Source organism: Arvicola amphibius, chromosome 12 (assembly GCF_903992535.2).
Source record: "Arvicola amphibius chromosome 12, mArvAmp1.2, whole genome shotgun sequence".
Lineage (NCBI taxonomy): Eukaryota > Metazoa > Chordata > Mammalia > Rodentia > Cricetidae > Arvicola > Arvicola amphibius.
The window spans coordinates 6204733-6225664 of NC_052058.2; the positions used below are offsets into that span (position 1 = coordinate 6204733).

Below are 20932 nucleotides of genomic sequence, written 5' to 3' on the forward strand. Positions count from 1 at the left end.
TCCTATGTCTCTTCACGATCTCAGGAGGAAGGAAATAGGCTCTTTTTAGTCATGTCACAGCTTTGATAGACAATAGTAGTTTAATTTTCAAAAACAAGGCTCATAATATTGTAGTACAATCACATAATGTTATATACTTATTCTTGAGTGCAAGATATATTCTGGATTTTGTCCCATTAGAGAAATGCAGTTGCATTAAAAGGCAAACTCAAGAAAGAGGCACTGGTGTTGGCAGAGGTGTCTTGTCCTGCCTGGTCCTGCAGTCGTTTAGTTCCAAAGAAATACACAGAAGTCTACATTAATTATAAACTGATTGGCCTATTAGTTCAGGCTTCTTATTAACTCTTACATCTTATATTAGTCCATAGTTCTTGTCTGTGTTAGCCACATGGCTTGGCATGTTTTATTAGGAAGGCATTCTCATCTTGCTTGCTCTGTGTCTGGGTGACGACTGCAGACTGAACTCTTTCCTCTTCCCAGAATTCTCCTGTTCTCGTCACCTTGCCTCTACTTCCTGCCTGGCTACTGGCCAGTCAGTGTTTGTTGAAATACTGCAAGTGACAGGATAAAAACCATTGTCCCACAGCTCACTGGTACATAGGAAGCCACTCATTTTTTTCTGTTGGTTTTGTGTCCTGTCACTTTACTGGAAGTGTTTATCAGATCTAAAATTTTCTAACATCTATGGGCTCTTTAAATAAACCCAATACCAACAAATAGAGGTAGTTGGGCTTCTTCCTTTCCCATTTTTATATTTTATATTTTTCTTACCTTATTTCTCTAAGATTTGAGCACTAGGTAGGATAAGGGTGGAGAGAGCAACATTCTATCTCATTCCAGCTGTTAGGGGAAATGCTCTCTGTTTTTCCCCATTTAGTATAATGTTGGCTACAGGTGTGTCATATTTAGCCTTTATTAAGTTGAGGTTGGTTCCATCTAAACCTAGTTCCTTTGGGTCTTTGATTGTTAAGGTATGTTGAACTTTCTCAAATGCCTTTTCCAAATAGCTTTTCTGCAGCTATGGAGGTGATCTTGTGATTTCTGCCTGTAAGTCTATTAATATGGTATATTTATTAGTTTATGTGTATTGAACAAACTTTGTCTCCCTGTGATGAAACTAACTTGATCATAGCATATGACCTTCATGTGACCTTGAATTTGGTTTGCAAGTATTTTGTTGAGAATTTTGTTTATCTGATGATTTTCTATATTTTTAGGGAAATTGGTCTAGAGGTGTGTGTGTGTGTGTGTGTGTGTGTGTGTGTGTGTGTGTGTATGTATGTTTCTCTTTTGTGGAACAGCTTACAAAATGTTGCATTAGATCTTTCTTTTAAGTCTAGTAGAACTCAGGAGTGAACCAAGCCATAACTGGGCGTTTCTTTGTTGAGAAAATTTTAACTGCTGTTCAGTTCTGTGGTTTATTTGAGATATTTTAGCTGTTCGTGATTTACATCTTTAAATTTGTTATTCATATGTATTTACAATTTATTTCTTCTAGATTTTTTTTCAACATGTAAGTTATGTTTTAATGGTGAACCTCCTTTAGCCAATGACCTTTGAGAGACTGGACCAGGTTGGGGCATGACATTTTGGGTACCCAGAGAAAACCACCTGCCTGCTCAGGTTTTCTCTCTCTTGTTCCTGTGTTACACACCTAAGGTTGGACTTCTTGTTCCTGTTCTGTGAGTTTTCCCCTTACAATAAAAAATAATAACTGGAATCTTTTGGATTCAGTTTGGGATTATCTGACTTTCATCCTGATCCCCTTTTCAGTAACAATGTTTCAGAGTGTTACTGAATGATGTTCTGGCTTTTGCTAGAGTCTACTTAACAACTCTCCTTCATCTCTCATTTTATTAATTTGGGCTCTTTTCTTTATCTGTCTGTCTGTCTGTCTTAGTCAGTGTTCCACTGCTGTGAAGAGACACCATGACCATGGCAACTCTTGTAAAAGAAGGCATTTAATTGGGGTTGACTTACAGTTTCAGAGGTTTAGTCCATTGTCATCGTGGTAGGGAGCATGACAGCAGGCATGGTGCTGGAGAAGTAGTTGAGGGTTCTACATCTGGATCTTCAGGCAGCAGGAGAGAGCCACTGGGCTTGGAATGGACTTTTTGAAATCCCAAAGTCCCAGGGACATACTATCTCCAACAAGGAAAGACCTGCTTATCCTTTCAAATAGTTCCACTCCCTGGTGACTAAGCATTGAAATCTGTGAGCTTATTGGGAGCCGTTCTCCCAGACTACCAGACTCCAAACTGTCCATCTGTCTGTCTGTCTGTCTGTCTGTCTGTCTGTCTGTCTGTCTGTCTATCTATCTATCTATCTATCTATCTATCTATCTATCTACCTACCTACCTACCTACTTACCTACCTATCTATTGATATAGATAGATATATAGATTGAAAATATATATTATCCTCTCGGCAAGGGAGTTGGCAATCTTTTCAAAAATACAACTTTTTATTTGGTTAGTTCTACAAGATCTATTTTTGTTTCTATTTCATTTCTTTGTGCCCTGGTCTTTATCACTTCTTGCTGTCCACCTGGTTTGGGTTTCGCTTCTTGTTTTTCTATAGCTTTGAGATTATTTGTTTTAGATCATTGCTTTATTTACTTACTTGTGATCTCTCTAATATTTTAGAGTAGGCAGCTATAGACGTAAGTTTTCCTCTTAGACTGCCTTGGCTGCTCCCAGAGGGTCTGGTAGGCAGGGTCCTCATTCTCACGTGATTCTAGGAAAGTACAAATGACCTCCTGGGCTCTTCAGTGACTCACTGTTAATTCAGACGTGTACTGTTCAATCTGCAAGTATTAGCAAGCATACTTGTGTGTGTGTGGGGTGGGGTATCCTTGCTAGTTTTATTACACTGTGGTTTGAAAGTATATCCATCAGGCAACTCAGGCTCAGAAACACAGAAACTGCACATTCTTTCTCATCCCTGGGTCCCGGCATCTACTAGAAGGAAATGGGGAGGGTGAAGGAATGATATGCGTGACGTGAAACAGGGAATCCTGGGGTGGGAAGGGTACCCGTGACACAGGGACAGGAGATGTAGGAGAGGGGCATGTGGAAAGGTCAGGCAGAGCTACATGTGATCGAAAATACCATAAAAGCCTGCCACTTTGTGGTAGTTAAAAATCAAGTTTAAAATGTTAAAGATGGACATAAAGCGATTTTTGGAAGAATGTTTCCATCTACTGGTCAAGTTGAGAAATTCACGTAGGCATGATCGTGTTTTCTAAAAATGTATGTTATAGTTTTCTGTCCACTAACTGTTATAATTTCTTTTTGTGCTCAGTTATTAGGCTTCCAAACAGTCTTATTTGGCCAGATTCCCAAAGGAAGCAATTTCTCCAGGGACAAGCAAGTTGTGCATTTGTTAATCATTTGGTAAATCCTGTCTCAGCTGATACTAACCCTCTGGGCAGACCCTCTTCCTTGCATGTACGCCTGTCTGCACTTAGATACTTAAATAATGCTATGGACCCTTGACAACTGTGCAGTTGGCATGAACAGTAAAACTCTGACGGTGTCTCACAGCTCCATCTGGCACCCTGGTTCTAACACTCGACGCTTTCCCTTACTCTCCCTTTCAGGGAGAACCTGGTTCCCTCTTAGGGGGTCACTTGCGTTTCAGCCATTTAATGTCATATTCCGAGAGCTCATAGAGCTGCATGTCCTTGTAGCTCACTCCTTCAGTGCTGTGCCCCAGCTCTTCCTCTGTGGCATTATGTTTAATCCTCTGCTCTCCTTGGCAATGGCATTTTTCCCCCATCAGTTTTGCTCTTATACCCAAATACAAGGCAAGTTCCCATGGATCATCTCTCAGCAATGCGATCTTGCTGGTCTCCTAAAGTACCATTCCCTGACCTTAGCTCATCCTATTCCCTGGCAGTACCTCCTGGTCACCCAAGGCAGGGACCCATGAGAGACCAAGGGAATGTTTTATCCAAGTCCATCTTGGTGAACAAGTGCCTTTTTTTGTTTTGTTTGTTTGAATATTGGTTTACATACAGGAGAATGTGTGAGAGTTTGCTTACTGGCGCTTGGGTGGTTCTAAAACAGTTGCATGACGGAAGAGTGCCACCCAAGCACAGCCTTCCAGAAGTTGCATAAACAGAGCCCCCACTCCATCAGCCCATACACCTCCATACTCTAGTGCCTCTGGAGATTGCATGCAGCTGGGAGGGATGCATAGAGGAGCTTGTGTAACTGGACAATTGTGTCAGAAAGATACAGTCCTGCCGAGAGCAACTTATAGTTCTGATTTTTGCCATGCCTTTGCATGGCTTGGGTCTCAGAATCCTGACAAAGGGCAGCAAGAAAATGAAGAAAATATGGACATAGAGAAGTGGTCTCTGATAGACAAGCTGCACCATCCATTTTATTATATGCAATGGAACACAGAGATGGGGTTATTGAATACAGCTAAACATGGAGGCAATTTTACTATATATACCCGAGAAAGGAGGCAGGGTTATTAGACACAGGCTAACAAGGAGGCAGGCTTAGCTAATCTGGGTAGGAGCAGCCTGAGGGGGAGTAGTCCTCAGGCTGCAATATCTGAGATGAGAAAGCCATGGTGGAGTTTTCTGCACACACTGTTGACATTCCCATTCAGACCTGGGTATAGCTTTGTCGCCCCTGCATCTGAGGCACTGGTCCTTGACACGGCCACACACATGTCAACAATACACGTGAGCTCAGGGCTTCACTCCCTACAGTTTATAAAATCAGATTATACACTTGAGATATATTTTTTCTGCAATTGGCTTATGGGTAGCTTTTCTGTCTGCCCTCATCACTAAGTTGTAAATTTGCAGGCTCAAGATTTTATCTTTATCATGACTTTGTCCTACAGAACACCTGGTACACGCATAAACATATGTGCATGAAAGCTAGTAAAAAGCAAGGAGACAGATGCTAAGGGAGGCACGTGTTTTCCCAGAAGGCTGGAATCACAGGAATGCAGAATTTTTATGGCAGAGGTATTTACTCCTCAAACACTTTACAGACAAAGAAAATGGGTCCAGGAATGTCACAGTGGTGAGGAGCTGTATGAAAAACAAACTGTAGCGGGATTCAGTTGAGAGTCCAGCCACCCCATCAGGGGGTGTGGTGAGTGTGAAGGCAGGAAAAACACAGAGGTCAGAAGAAGTCAGTAGACGCAGAAAGGTGTGAAGACCAGGGAAAGCAGGGATGCTGAGCATGGTAGTGGCAATAGGTAAGTAAAAGAAGACAACTGAAATATCCCATAGTTGGGTAGATGGTTTAGTAAAGGCAAGTAAGAACAAAGGAACTAGAACAAAGTCCTCTCAATAGTCTGTAGGCAGAGTTTCCCTGTCCCACAGAGACTCTCAAATAACTGACTCGGAGGAGACTTAGCATAAATTATAAATGCTCAGCAATAGCTCAGGTTTATTACTAACTAGCTCTTAAAACTTAACACATTTATGTGCTGCCTTGTGGCTCATGGCTTGTTACCTCATTTTGTATATGTCCTGCTTCCCTGGCTGCTGACTGATTGGCAACTCTTCTGACTCTGCCCTTCTTCAACCCATTATTCTCAGTTTGGCTTTCCCACCTAACATTATCCTGTTCAACTATTGGCTAGTCAGCTTGTTTATTAAACCAACCATAGCAACATATATTCACACAGGGCAGAAGGATTATTCCACAACAATATACTTTTTCAGATCTTCAGATACACTGTGTTCCTGACTACTCAGTATCTTCTCTCTGTTCCCCCGTCTGTCTGGCCCACCCTGTATCTCTGGTGTAGGAGGTCTTTCTGTGTATGTGTTGTTTTCATTGGTTAATGAATAAAGAAACTGCCTTGACCTTTTGATAGGGCAGAACTTAGGTAAATGGGGAAAACAGAACTGAATGCTGGGAGGAAAAAGAACGGGGAGAGAGAAAAGCCATGGATCCTCCGCCTGAGATGGACGCCGGTTAGAATCTTGCTGGTGAGCCACAGCCATGTGGAGATACACAGATTAATAGAAATGGGTTAAATCAAGATGTAAGAATTATCCAATAAGAGGTTAGAGCTAATGGGCCAAGCAGTAAATTAATTAATACAGTTTCTGTGTGGTTATTTCCAACTAAGCTATCCGGGACAAACAAGTGGGCCCTCTCCCTTGCAAGATATCCCATCCACTCTCTTTTGTCTGAATCCTTCTCTTCCCTTATGTGGTTCAAATCACGTGTCTTCTAGAGAGCAACGACTGACTCTCATATTGAGATAACTGCCTTTAGGAGACGAGGAGGTCCCTGTGCTCACAGGTAAGCACTAGGAGAACTAGGAATGTCAAACGCACAGGGTTGTCTTCAAAGAGAGAGATGTATGACCTGTTTTCCACCCAGAAGGCTGGGAGTGGATGTGGTTAATAGCCTGGTGACCTTTGCCCTATCTATGTGACTGAGACCTCACCAGATCTTTCCCCAGGTCCTTATTATGAGCTTGTTTTTCTCAGTCAGTCTCTGCAACCTATCCTTATGGAAGATGTCGCATGTAGTATACCAAGAATTTCTATATAGTCATGTCTTAAGCTTTGCTGTTGAGTAACTATCACCAGGAACATTGTTCACCAAATTGTGCTGTGCTTAAATATTCCTAAGATAAACTACTTGGAATCAGACTCTTGAAATCTGAAACATCATCCACTGAATCATGTTGAACTGAATTTCCTTCCCCCACCCCCCTGCAGAATGACACTCTGCTGGCCATGGTGTTTGCAGAAATCCCCACACCTGCCCCTTTAATGTATAACCTAAGCATCACAATAGTTCCTAAATTACTGTTGAAGCTACCTCCCCAAATTCACATCTATAAAATGCTAGCAAATGAGTGTACATTCACTGGAAGGTTCTTGGAAGAGGTGGAAGAGATGGTACTGACAAGCAAACTACTCCAGAATAAAGTGTGTCTACCAGTGGTGTGCATCGGAAGACAACACACACACACACACACACACACACACACACACACCATGCACACAGGGCAGAGGGTGGTATCTAAAGCCCACAGGAAGAGCAAGGTTACGATAATAATATTATATTTTTATAGTTGATTCCCTAATGCACGTCTTCATCCTTTTTTTACCTGATGTAACAGCTGCTGAGCAAGAGACTTCACTCCTCTTTCACTTACCAACTTTTTCTAAACTCCAAGTTTCCCACCAAATAAATATCAGTCTTGCCAAACCTACAATTAAAGAGATGCCAACATCTACCAGCATCTAGAATAGTGAGTCAACGTGTCAGCTTGGCAGATAAGGTCCTGTGCATTACACCTTGTCTTCCTTCCTGTTTCTCTCTGTTCATCCACCCTTAGCTCTCTCTTCCAGCATTGCCCCTGGCAATAGTGTCAATCATGCTTCCTTCTCAGTTCCCCAGCTACATAATGGTCTCTCCCAGGCACAGTTTTATGCTCTGAGCAGCCTCTCTGGTAAGCAAATCCTTCATATTCATCCTTAAAGAGAAGTTTGAATGCTTACTCAACATTCCCCAGACAACTTCACAGGCTCCTCTCTGTTTCCACGGCACTCTGTCTATCCTAATTCACCTTGTGGAACAGTTGCAATTTATACACCACCTTTGAGTTTCTGAGCTCAGCTTCTGAACCCCTCTACAGGTTGTGTAACTGAAGGTGGAGGTCAGGAAAGCTCTGGAAGCATTAGAATATTCTTGAATGTGCAGTGACCAAAATTCTATCCAAAAATCAAACACATAACAAGTCGGGGTGTGTGTGTGTGTGTGTGTGTGTGTGTGTGTGTGTGAGAGTGTGTGTGTGTGTGTGTGTGTGTGTGTGTGAGCACTCTCCTGCTTTGCTCTGTGGCTTGGTTCTGAACATACAGATGAGCACGCACACTTTGCAAGGCACATGCAGTCACGGGACCCATCAGAGAGGAATGCTGCCCAAAGCATGAGGGTTCAGACTGGACAGTCATGCGTGGTGAGCTGCAGTGTTTCTACTGCTGCCTGCAACCTCTTCTCTCACAGAAACACAATGGCGTGACCTAGACATGTAGACGTCCAGGGTTTCCCTATTGCTGCTCCTCAGTCTAAACCAGGCTAGAAGGCCCAGGCACCAACCTGTGTGAGACTGCTTCTTCTCAAACCATAGTTTGACTTGTTCTCTTGAGATTCATAAAAGGTCAACCAGTGAATATTGGTACTGTTTCTCATGACTTGGAAAACGGCCCTGCATGTGCTTCTGCTGTTTTGTACTTTATCTTTATGCACAGCAGCCTTCTCAGTATGGACCATAGAGAAACCAAACCAGAATACTGCTGAGAAACATCAGCGGTGCCCTGTAGTCTCCAATAATCAACCAATATTCAATTATGCACATAAAAATCAGCCAAGACATCCATCTCAGTATGCAAATGGCAAAATTATATTTACCAAAGAAATGCCTTGTAGTAAATTTCTATCATGCTTTTTTAAACTTGAGTTGGTGATTACTGGTGGAGGGGGCACCCGGGCCGCTGTGTACATGTGGTGCACAGAGGACAGGTGATGGAGCCGGTTCTCTTTCACCTTCACCTGGGTTCTGGGAGTCAGATTCAGGTACAAATCTACCCAAGGGCAGTAAGTGTCTTAACCCATTGAGCTATCTCATTCTCTTCTTTCTGACTTATCAATAAATATTTTTACTTGTATACTATTTCACATACGCATTTGCACAAAGGCTTGCAGAATTTTCTGGGGCTAAACAATCAGGTCACGAAAGGGAGATGTTTAAGAAGCTCTGCTTCTTGTGTGCTCAGTGAATGACACATGTGTTCAGTAATGTAAGTTAAGTGCCATCCCGATTAACAGGAGCTTGGAATTGGCCTCCAGGGTAATGGAAACGCATAAAGGAAAGACATTTCTGCCTGTGGCAAGGATTTATCTCAAAACTAAAGCTCTCAGTTAGAGCCTCCGATCCATTTCCCTTCGCCCTTTTGCTTTGCTTCTCTTCCCATGCCTCTCTCAGCTTTGGATTCTGGACTTTTGAACATTTCTTTCCCCTAGTTAGTTCTTCTGAATGACCTTCTGTATGCTGGATGGTTCATTGTTAGGCTGCCCTCTGATTCCTCCGAGTGGCACCGAATAGGACTCAAACTACCATTCCCAGGGTCAACTGTTCTTTGACCAGTGCAAATGGACTTCCTTCACCTCAGGACACATAGGCAGATGGCACAGAATGGCTGGATTTGTCCATTCCAGCCTCACAGAATGTTCTAGATAAGTTACAAGAAGGATAATAAAATGAGTGAATATGGAGTTTTACACCCTTTCTGCCCCTCAGCAACTAGCAACTTCAGCAGCGCGCTTACCTCCACAGAAGAGAGGGGTCTGCCTTTCTGTGCTCCTCCTGAGAAAGAAAACAGTTCAATCGCAGCCATCCCTGTCGGTCATGTTGCATAGGAAGGAGCCAGGCTCCTCCAGTGTGGAGAAGGACAGTGCAGGACAAGTCCAGAGCTTGACCTTGCATGCCCTCCTGACCCTGCATGACCTCCTTTTGGCCTAGAGCAGGAAAGACTGCTTCCCATTCCCAGTTCTGCCCTGACCTTTAAAGGGAAAATATCTCAACAGCAGAACGCAGAACAATGTGGACACTGTGAGCGTGTTGCTGTTGCGTACCAAATGGAACACAGAGAGACTTTGTTGAATGTTCTGCCTCTTGGAATTCTGAATTACTGTCCATTGTCTCATAAATATGACTAATTTGATCAATGGCAGGAGAATAGTTTTTCTCTTTGAACAGAAAATTCTCTTAGTGATACCTTGTGTTGGTTTATTCTTCTGTAGAAGTAAAACTTTTAATTTCTGACCTAGGATTGCTCTAGATTGCCCAAAGATGCCCCGTCATATATTGTAGACCTACACTGATTACTTTGAAATAGTATTTAATAACTAAATAAATTAAAGAACAGAAGGTCACCCCAAGAGATGTAGACTATTATTCTGGGGATTATAAATTAAATCCCATTTTAGTTCTGCCTACACGTAAGAGATAAAGAGCCCTAAGATAATGATGCTCCCATCCTAATGAGGAAAAGCCAAATAGTTATTTCTTTTTGAAAAAGACTTATTTTCGTTTTTTATTATGTGCATGTGTCTGTGTTGGGGTGTGTGTTGGAGAGAGGACCACTTGTTCTTCCCAGCTGCCCGGCAAGCTTAGTCCTGAAACAATCACACAGAAACTGTATTAATTAAATCACTGCTCGGCCCATTAGCTCCAGCTTCTTATTGGCTAACTCTTACATCTCAATTTAATCTCCATTAATCTGTATATCACCACGAGGTCGTGGCCTACCAGCAACGTTTCAGCATGTCTGTCTCTGGCGGCTCCATGGAGGCTCTCCCACTCTGACTTCTTTCTCCCAGCATTCAGTCCAGGAAACCAGAAGAGGGCCAGGATCCGCTGACAGTGGAGTCACAGGTGGCAGTGAGCTGCCTGATGTGGGCGCTGGTGTCCTGACCAGGTCCTCTGTGAGAACAGTGTGACTTGTGAACAGTGAGCTGTCTCAGCAGCTACAGTTTTTTCAAGAGTCTACCAGGGCCCAGGCTATCAAGAAACAAGGAAAGCTGTCTCTGTGAGAGCAGCTCCTCTGGTACAGCCAGGGTAGCCCCTCAAAGAGCAGCCACAAAGGAAGGAGTTGATGTGTTGAGTTTTAGTGAAAATTCAATATGCAGAGCCTGTAATTCACTCCTTACTGTGAGCAATATGTGACAGGCAGCAGCCTAAGGAAGGAAAGGTTATTTTGTCTTATAGTTTGAAGGGCTACAGTGCATCTTGGAAAGGAGGACATGGCAAAGGCACAGGATGGTGGCCGCATGTGCAGTAGGACTCCACACTTCCCATCTTGAAGGACCAGGAAGCAGGGAGAAGGCAGGCAGTGGGGCTGGACTGTAAAATCTCAAGGCCCACCCCCAGTAATCCACTTCCTTCAACAAGTTTCCATGGCTCATTGTAGTAGAAGGCTGCTTGTTCATTTCCCGGCTGCCCAGACTCCCGAAATTACCACACAGAAACTATATTAATTAAATCACTGCTTGGCCAATCACTATAGCATATTCCTGGTAAGCTCCTACATAGTAAATTAACCCATTTATATAATTTTATATTTTACCATGAAGTTTGTGGCCTACCAGCAAGGTTCTGTCCCAGCATTTATCTCTGGCGGGGCTACATGGCTTCTCCTGACTCTGCCTTCTTCCTCCCAGCATTCAGTTTAGTTTTCCCCACCTACCTCTATTATGTGTGTGCATGCTCAAGACAGTCCCTTTATTAGCCAATAGTATTCACAGGACACAGAGGGGAATCCCTTATCAACTCATAGGTTCACAGCTTTATAAAACTGCAACACTAGCTTTGGGGGCAGGGCATGGCAGCAGCATGTTCAAATGCATGAGCCTGTGGGAGCATTTCTTTGTCATACCACAGCTTTTGAAAGACTGTTATGGATTGCCAGTAGGAGGTTAATCCATGTTGTTATTGTCCTTATCTGGTCCTTCCTTTGACTATTTCTGGTTCTGAATAATGAAAGCTATCTCTCTGTATGAACATTCATTTTCATATTTCTCTTTCAATTAAAGACAGTGTTCCTGGCTAGTTTTATGCCAACTTGACATAGCTAGAGTCTTCTAAGAGGAGGGAGCCTCAACTGCGAAAATGTCTCTATAAGACGGGGCTGTAGGGAGGCCTACAGGGCATTTTCTTACTTAGTGATTGATGGGGATGGGGGAGCCCAGCCCATTGTGAGTGGTGCCATCCCTAGGCTGGTGGTCCTGGGTTCTCTGAGAAAGCAGCAAGCCAGGGGAAGAAACACTCCTCCATGTCCTCTGCATCAGCTTCTGCCTCCAAATTCCTGTCCTGTTTGAGTTCCTGACTTGACTTCCTCCATGATTCAAATAAACCCTTTCCTCCCTAGGTTGCTTTTGGCTGTGGTTTTTCATCATTGCGATAGTAACCCAGACTAAGACAGGCAGCTTTCTTTCCCATCATCCTCTACCATGGGTCTGCCTCGTAGTTTATCCTGCCCCTCTATATCCATCTAGAGCATTGTCTAGAACACGATCCCTCTTCAACATCACAGCATTTTAAACTCGTATACTTCGTGAATTTCATATATGAATGCAATGAAATCTGATCAGAACTATTCTCCTTCCCCCCTCCCCCTTGCCAGTTGTTTGTAACTTTCAGCAAGTTTTGGGGTGATTTTAAACCTCGGTCTTATATTTTCAAAGTGTCCTAGGGCCGATTGGGAGAGTGTTCTGCATGTATGAAGTTCTGGTTCAATCCCTACTACTCCCAGTAAAACAGGAATACATACATGCATATATGTGAACCCATAGTAAACCCACAATTAGCACAGATTAACTTCAGTCTTGTCATTATTAGCAGCTAGGGTGCACTGCCATAGAAGACTTTAAAAGTATGGTTTAGGGGATGGACATTTAGGTCAGTGGTGCCTAGCAAGCATAATGCCCCTGGTTTGGGGCTGCAGTACATAATGCTGAGAGCAAAAAATCCAAGTAAACAAAAAATGGTGTGCATCTGCATTCTAGAAACACGTTGCCAGACATGGGTGTTTTCTGAGCAATGGCAGCATGGAAGTTCTGGACTTTGCAGGTTATGAACTGTAAGGTGTTCAGAATCTTAATTTTGCACTGAATGTGCACACGACGTGCACAAGACATCAACCCAAACAACTGCGAAGCCTCCTTTGCTCTAGACCCGCCGCCCCTGACCCGCCCGCCGCGTGGAGCTCCTCCTTCTTTCAGGCTCCGCCCACTCCGTAGCCAGCGCCGCGCCGTTTTGTCCCACGCGGCGACCCGTCCTCCCGACGGTTGTGGCGGCCGCCATGGAGGCGAGTGAGCCCTGAGGAGAGGCCGGGCTGGGCCGGCGGCCTTTAGCCGCGGGAGGCGGAGGCCGGAGGCACGCAGCGGGGAAGGCCGGTGCGAGCCGGGACGCCGCGGGAGGCTCGGTGCTCTGTGTGTGTTCCGGCCAGCGACCCGCCGCTCCTGGCTTCGGCCCCGGCTCCGGCCGCAGACATGGCGGGCGGGCACTGCGGCGCTTTCGCCGCGGCAGCGGCCAGCAGCGGGGAGATCGTGCAGCTGAACGTAGGGGGGACCAGGTGAGCAGGCGGCCGCGCTGAGTCGGGTGGGGCGGGATAAGCCCAGGTGGGATACACGCTGCAGCGGGGGCGCTGTCTGCAAGTCCAGGTGGGGTGCCAGCTGCTGGCAGGGCGGCGTCTTCACTGCGACTAGATGGGGCGCTCGTTGCAGCCTGGGAGGCGTCTGCAAGGCCAGGTGGGGTGCTCCCTGTAGCCTGGGCGACGTTTGCACGGCCGGGTGGGACACCCTCTGCAGCCTGGGCGTCGTCTGCACGGCCATGTGGGGACCCTCTGCAGCCAGGGAGGCGTCTGCACGGCCATGTGGGGTACCCTCTGCAGCCTGGGCGACGTCTGCACGGCCAGGTGGGGTGCTCCCTGTAGCCTGGGAGGCGTCTGCACGGCCATGTGGGTACGGTACCCGCTGTGGCAGGGCTGCGTCTTCACGACCAGATGGGCTGCCCGCTGCATGTAGGGCGGCATCTTCTTGGCCAGATGGGGTACCTGCTGCAGGCGGCGACACGTTTGCATGGTCCAAGCAGCCCCGCCCATTCCTCAGAGTCTGGTCCCGGGTCGAGGGCACAGACTGTTAGAACGCAGTCTTCTTTATTCCTCCTGGTTCCTGAGTGTCGGGCTAGAAGAGCACAGTGGCACACTGGGCCTGCCTGAGCGAGTGACTCCCTGCCTATGGCCTCCGGCCTGTTGAGCGAGCTAGCTGACACGGAGCTGTGAGCATTCCAGCAGGTTGTAGTCTCCAGTGAAGCCTGGTCTGGGGCTTGAACTGTTGCTTAGGAGAGGGCTTCCCTTTCTCTAGGTTTACCTAGCTGTGGGCTTAGCTTCTGCAAGGGACCTCGTGCGCCTTTGAAAGCCTGCTTCGGTAGGGACTGTGTGATACAAATGTCAGTGCAGGGGATGAGGTAGAGCAACATCGCTGTTTATTTCTAGTTTCTCTTGGTGCATGGGCAAGGGTCTGTCTGTTCCACGTGTAGAGGAGTGTGTCCACAGAAAAAAACTGGCTTGTGAGCACCTTAGGTGTTGGCAAGAGAAAACTAGCTGGACTCTTTTTATCCTCTCGTAGGCCCTCCACTAACATTCTGTGCCTTTTATTAAGTTTGTAAAACAAAACACCTCCCCAAAAACAACCAAATTCATCTTTGTAGGTTTGCCATGACTTACACATTACTCTTCTCAGGAAAGGGTTATGTGTTGGCCCTAGTTGAGGGGAGCACGGGTTTTAGGCACATAAGGACATAGGGAGTGGGGTACTCTGTAAGACTTTAATGATGTAACGCTTCTGCTTATTTCAAAACTACAGATTAGCAGCAGTGGAAACAGTGCCGTGACCCTCCGGGTGCTGGAGAAGTCTGGGCTAGGATTTGTCTTCCTGCTCTCTCACCTTTTCCCTCCAAAGCAGAGTGTGCACAGGTGAAGCCGATGCACCTCTACCGCATTGTGTACGTGCCAGGTCACGCGCAGATGTGTATCTCCTAATGTAAGAAATGTGGTTTCCCTGCCCACCTAAAATTACATGAACGTATTGTGAGTAGCTTAGTATGCAGAGGTGAATTACTCCTCACAAAGTGGTCTGTGGTGTGTGTCACTACGAGGAGCAGGATTATGATATTTAAAATCTTGATGCTGGATGGCTGACATATTTCTTTTCAGGCATTCAGAAGGACAGAGCATTATGACAAATCCTAAGCTATATTGTTAGTTTTGAAAAGATTTTGTCTTGTGTGTGTGTGTGTGTGTGTGTGTGAATGCAGGTTCTGTGGAAGTCAAAACGCCCTTAGAGCTGGAGTTTCAGGTGTGGTGAGTTCTCTTGTGAGCCACCTGACATGGGTGCTGGGAACCGAGCAAGAGCAGCAAGTGTTTCTAATCACTGAGCCATCTCCTCAGGCCTTACGTTGTTATTTACTGTATACTGGAGATGGTGTGGCCAGCAAGTATGGCTAGGCTGATAGAGGCGCGCTCAAGGAAGCAAGCCTGGCAACCTGAGTGACATCCCTGGAACCCGTGTGTAGGTGAAAGAGGAAAGCTGACCCCACAGAGTTGTTCTCTGACCTTGTATGCACACCGTGGCATGCCCCTCCCCATCCCAGTCCACACCTGTATCAATAATAAAAAATAAAATAAAATAATAATCGAAAAGAAAGTGCGTGTCTTAACGGCCGATCTCCAGGGACTACAAGTATACTCAAGCTTCGTGTCTTCCGTGGAACTTGATTCTTACTTGATTCTGAATTTTTCAAAGTGCTAACCAGCAGAGAATACAAAATTGGCATACATAATTTTATTACTGGTTTAAACACTTTAGAAGACAGATAAAGGTTGTTAGGTGGGAATGAAACAGAGTTATTAGGGTTGAATACATCGCAAGCAGTGGCGGCATTTGATGCCGAGGGTTGGAGCCCGCCTTCTAGGTCTTCATTGACTTACACAGCCTGTTAGCACTAGAGAGCTAAAAGAGGGCAGAAGCCCTGCTTATCTGTACAGTTTAGCACAGGTACGACAGTCACGAGAGTCCCTGGAAGAGATAGTGAGTGGCCGTGAGAGTCAGCAAGGACGCTGACCGCTGAAGATGGCCTGTGGGCTGGCTTGAAGCTCTGAAGTCACAGAGTAAGACGAGAAAGTGTTTGTCCGGAGCACAGGAGAAAGACAGAAGCATGCTGCTCAAGGAATGAGAAGAACGAGCAAGTTTTTTGTTCGACTTAGTACTTGATGGGGATTTCTTTAAAAACTGGTAGTGTTTACTATTACAGCATCAGTGAAGAATCCCAGTGCTCAAGATCTATTAACTTAGCTATCAGTTTAGGTAGGAGAGGGCCACTTGGTGGGGACCCACTTATGGGCAGTTTGGGAAAGAAGCTGGTTTCTTCTGCGTATAGCAGGCCCTCCCTCTGAGTTAGCACCCTTGGGCAAGTTGCTTGGTTGTGTTCAGTTCCCAGAAACAAAGTAATAAATAATACCAGACTCAGACTGATAGAACTTGAAATAAACGTGAGGGTTAGTGGCATCATAGTGATATTTTATAACAAATTATTTGACTTGGGTTGCTTTCATATTTTCAGATTAGTAGCAAGCCACTAGAGTGGAGAATAACTGCATATACTAATTTCTTTAGTCATCTTTTTGATATGTTTACCATCCATCTATCTATCCTTGACATACTTCAGATATGAGATAAAAATGGAAAAGGCTCTCATATACGTAACAGAAAGCTATGTTAATTGTGTGTGTGTGTGTGTGTGTGTGTGTGTGTATTTCTGTCTCTTTGCCCAAAGTTTCAGATTATCTATCTTCTGGGGTGGGCTTGATACTGATTGACTATATAATGCAGGCTTCCTTCCTGCTGCCTGACTGTCTCCACCTCTTGAGTGCTGGGATTACAGCAGTGTGCTACCATGCCTAGTGGGGCATTATGATTTTAAGCAGGCCTGTGTACTTTAATATGTTTTCCTGAAAGTGATGAACAAGGACTATCAGAAGCAGTAAACTATACACGTTTGTTTTCTTTGCTATGACGAATACCGACGAAAGCAGCTCGCAGAGGTCAGAGCTTCTCTGGGCTCCTTTTGGAGGCTGTAGGCCATGGTGCAGAAGCTTAATGGGGTGGCCGCGCTGTCTGCACTCACGCAGGGAGTGATGCCTACTGCCGTTCAGGCCTTTCCTTTTAATTCAGTCCTTTCACCCAGAAACAGGCAGCACCACTCCATGGCCTCTGCTTCAGCTCCTGCCTCCAGATTCCTGCCTTGAGTTCCTGAACACCAGCCAATGGAATGGTGCTGGTTGGTTTTATTTTGTATTTTTTTTTTTTGTCTGTGTAAGGGAAGAGAGAGTTATCTAGGAAGAAGGAAACTCAGTTGAGAAATTGTCTCCTTCAGATTGGCCTGTAGGCAAATCTTTGGGACATTTTCTTGATTATTGATGTGGGAAGGCCCAGCCCACTGTGGGTGGTACCTCTCTTGGGCAGGTGGTCCTGGGTTGTGCAAAGCAAGCTGAACAAGCTGTGAGGAACATTTTCTTAATTGCTAATTGATGTAGGAGGGCCCAGCATGCTGTAGGTGGTTCCATCCTTAAGTAGGCAGGTGTAGGCTGTATCAGAAAGGGAGCCCAGCAAGCTGAGGACACGGGAGCCAGCAAGTAGCATTGCTCCATGGCTCTGCTTCAGTTCCTGCCTTGATTTCCCACCTTGGCCTCCTTCAGTGATCAACTGAGACCTGGAAGCCCAATACACCCTTTTCCTCCTCGGTTGATTTTGGTCAGTGTTTTATCACAGCATCAGAAATCAAGCTAGGACTATGGTGGATCTTCCCACTTCATCTAATCTAATCTAGAATTCCTTTGCAGACACACTGCTAGGAAAAATTGGCGTGCTTTCTTGAGGATACGAACTCCTTCCTATTTATTATATCTTTATGGATTTATTTGAGACAAAGTCTCACTGGCCTCTAATTTGCTATGTACCTAAGACTGGCATGAAGCTCAGACCATTCTCCTGCCTCCACCTCTGGATTAGTGGAATTACAGGCATGCACCACCTAACCTGGTTTTAGCTCCTTTCTTTGTCAGATTAATGAGCATAGGAATTGCTTTACAACACGTAGATTATTTATGACTTGTGAAATTAGTTGGGAGTTAGCATCCCTCTGTGTCTATGAGATCTTTCAATGGAACATATGTAGAGATCTATCTACAGCAAATGAATTATTTTGGGCTGGAGAGTTGGTTCAATGGTTAAGAGCACTTATTGCTCTTGCAGAAGACCCAGTTTTGAATCGCAGCACCCACATGGTAGCTCACAACTGCTGTGCAGTCCCACTGGTCATCAGGCACGCACATGGTGCACATTGATGATATGCAGACAAAACACTCATACACACAGATAATAAATAAATCTTCAAGGAATGATTATCTCCTTTTTTCCCTTTGTAGGTCAGTGTGAGGGCTTGTTTTTCTCACAGACTGAGTTTGTGGGTGGAGGAGGCAGAGATCATTTTTTCTCTATGATTAAGAAACTTCCTTTGATAACAGTAGGCAATGTCTGTGAGATAATTGGGCGGTGTCAGACATTTTTATGGAAGGGAACTTGTACTTTTTTCTGCTGTTACTGACATTAGGTGACAAGGCCTGGTCATGCCAGTGGCCACACGGACAGCTTAGTAACATGTTTTCTAATACTTTATATAGAAATGTTCTGTTGTAACCATAGAAAGTACACAGGTTTTACAGAGGAACCCGTGTCTGTTTGTACAAAGCACTTAGTTGTGCATCTGATTATCACACCTCTGTTTCAGAGTAGCTGTTGGGTCTGTGCCAGCGTGAGACTACAGGATGACAGGTCATTCTGCAAACACTGCCACCCACTTTTAAAAACATCATCATTATTGTTATAAAACTCCTGAAAGTAGCCTTGGAGTTGTACAGCTTTTAAGGAAATGTTTGAAGCCCTTGCTGTCTCAGTGCTTAGGTGTGCACTCGACCTCTGCAGTTCTCAGCTTGGCCTGCAGTTCGCTGACATCTGCTGTGCCACTTGGAAGAAGAGAAAGGAAAGGAATGACATTGAATGACCGGCTGGGATGAGCAAGGAGCAAACAGCACCCACTCTACTTATGAACTGGAGCTAGCCCAAGGTGCTGTATAGAGAGTGTCAGATATAATTTACACGAGTTACTAGTTGCTCAGAAAAGGGTCATACAGGACAGAGTGTCTGGAAACACCGCTGTGGATTTGGTAACCTCAGTGTCAGCAAGAAGGCTGGGATTTAGAGTATTGGCCGTGGAGAAGGTGACTGAGCTGGGGTGAAGACAGGAGACAAAGCACAACGTGGAGAGACAGCAGCGGCACCAGAGATTCACGCATAGCTGAGCCAGAAGTTGGGATTTGTTGTGATGGACTAGAAAAGTTAGGGTTTAGGAAGCCTTGCTTTTGATTTTGCTGTTAACTGATTGCACAGCAGGAAAATCTGTAAGTAGGAGACAGGATAATCAATGCGAATCCAGTCATACCCGCTTGTGTGTGTTGCTGTCTCCTGTCGCAAGGTGTTCTCAGTTATAACTCAAGGCTGCTTCAATTGCAGGTTCAGCACCTCAAGACAGACACTTATGTGGATTCCAGACTCCTTTTTTTCCAGGTAATTAATGTAATTCTTTGTTATTATACACTTGATTACTTGCCAGAATATGAAACCTTTTCCTTATTAGTTAAATTAAGTTTTTTTATAGTTAAAAATGTTAACTCTTAAATTAGAAATTTTATTGTTTTCGTACCATTGAGAAGGTTCTGTTGTGTATCCCAGTCTGATCTTTAACCCTTGTTCCTCCTGCTCAGCCTTCTAATTGTTGGAGTTATAGACATACACCCCACACCTGGTTCAAACTGAGATTGTTTTTAAAGTTGGAGATAGAAAATTTGCTTGTATTGGCTTTGGCATTTAGTTAGGAAGTTGCTTATGTTGAGATTTTGTAACTAACTCTAGCTTGTTTTAATGGCTCCTAGTTTGCTGAGTGGGAGAATTTCAACACTTCGGGATGAAACTGGTGCTGTAAGTATAATGTGTTTCTAAATTCAACAGCAGATGTTTATTATTTTTAGTGTATAGTGACCAGAAGGCTCACATTTTAGTCAACATAAAGTTAGTGTGGCTGTTTTTGTGAATTGTCACATACAAGGTTTCTAAACTGTAGAGAGACCCTTAAGCAGTAACTATCTATTGTATACAGCAGTTTGAGGTGTTTGTAACTTGTATTGACAATTGACAGGATAGTTCTTAGTCAATAATTGAAACTTTAGTAGCCAATAATATAAATAAAATATTTTGGTATTAGAGTGGCAGGAACTCGCAGGTGGTAGTCTCATAATTTTTATGAACTGTGAAGCAATACAGTGCGGGAACAAAGGCCTGTGCAGTTGAAGCCAAGAGGTTGGTTTCTGCGCTGAAAACATTGCTGTGGGTGCAGTTATGTTCAGGTAACTAGTGTTAATGAGAGTGACAGCCCACAGAAGCATTTGTAGTTGTTTATTTGATGAGATTTGCAGGCAAAACAAAGTAGCAAAGCAGATGTGTCTGCATGAAATTATCTTAGTTAAAAATTAAATTAAAAACCCAGTTCCTGGTTTTTCTGTTGGAAGCATCTTTGTCCTCGGCATTCTGTGGTCCTCCATCAGTTATCCTCCTCCCTTGAAGCAGAGGTGGTGAGGTTGTCAGCTGAGCCTGTGGGGTCCTCCCTGTGAGTGATGTGTGCTGCCGCCATGTGTGCTGCCACAGCATGAGGTTTCCCGGGTGACTTTCTCCCAAGCCTTTCAGTAACTAGAAACAAAAATACTTATGTGATCACACTGACTGACCACGGCTACACCGTTTCAGTTTGAGAAGCATCAAAACCAAGGAAATCTCAGTCTGTCTCTGTTCCTCATTGGTGTTTCAGGTATTGAAGGAGGGACATACATTTTTGACTTGATAATAAAATAGTTCTTCACTTGCAGATATTTATTGATAGGGACCCGGCAGCATTCGCCCCTATTTTAAATTTTCTTCGGACAAAAGAACTCGACTTAAGGTAAGAGTCCCGTCGTTTCTGAGGCCTTGCTGGCAGCCAGTGTTTGGGCCTCTTCACAAAGTAACAGCTTGCCCTAGACTGCTTTTTAGCTGGTGTGTTTGTACTCACCCAGTACACCGTGTTCACAGTTAGTAAGATACAAGTGTACAGCATGTGACAGTCATGGCGGGTAATTACTGTGTCGTCTCCTCAAATGATCTTGTGTTGGGAACCTTTAGTGCGTCCTTGGTAGCTAATTGTAGGCCATGGTGCCAGCTAT

At 44.7% G+C, this 20932-nt stretch overlaps 1 protein-coding gene across 4 annotated transcripts in view; it reads left to right on the forward strand.

Moving 5' to 3' along the window:
* The first annotated feature begins 12850 nt into the window (after window positions 1-12850).
* Window positions 12851-20932, forward strand: part of Kctd3 (potassium channel tetramerization domain containing 3) — a 42787-nt gene continuing 34705 nt past the window's right edge. For 2 of the 4 annotated variants that reach the window (XM_038348779.1, XM_038348782.1), the window contains exons 1-4: window positions 12851-13138; window positions 19194-19247; window positions 19613-19658; window positions 20600-20673. In XM_038348779.1, coding sequence (XP_038204707.1) covers window positions 13056-13138; window positions 19194-19247; window positions 19613-19658; window positions 20600-20673 — 257 coding nt within the window. In that variant the 5' untranslated portion in view covers window positions 12851-13055. Of the gene's footprint in view, window positions 13139-14440; window positions 14607-19193; window positions 19248-19612; window positions 19659-20599; window positions 20674-20932 lie in introns of those variants that run through there. The other 2 variants (XM_038348780.2, XM_038348781.1) reach the window with 2 other exon arrangements.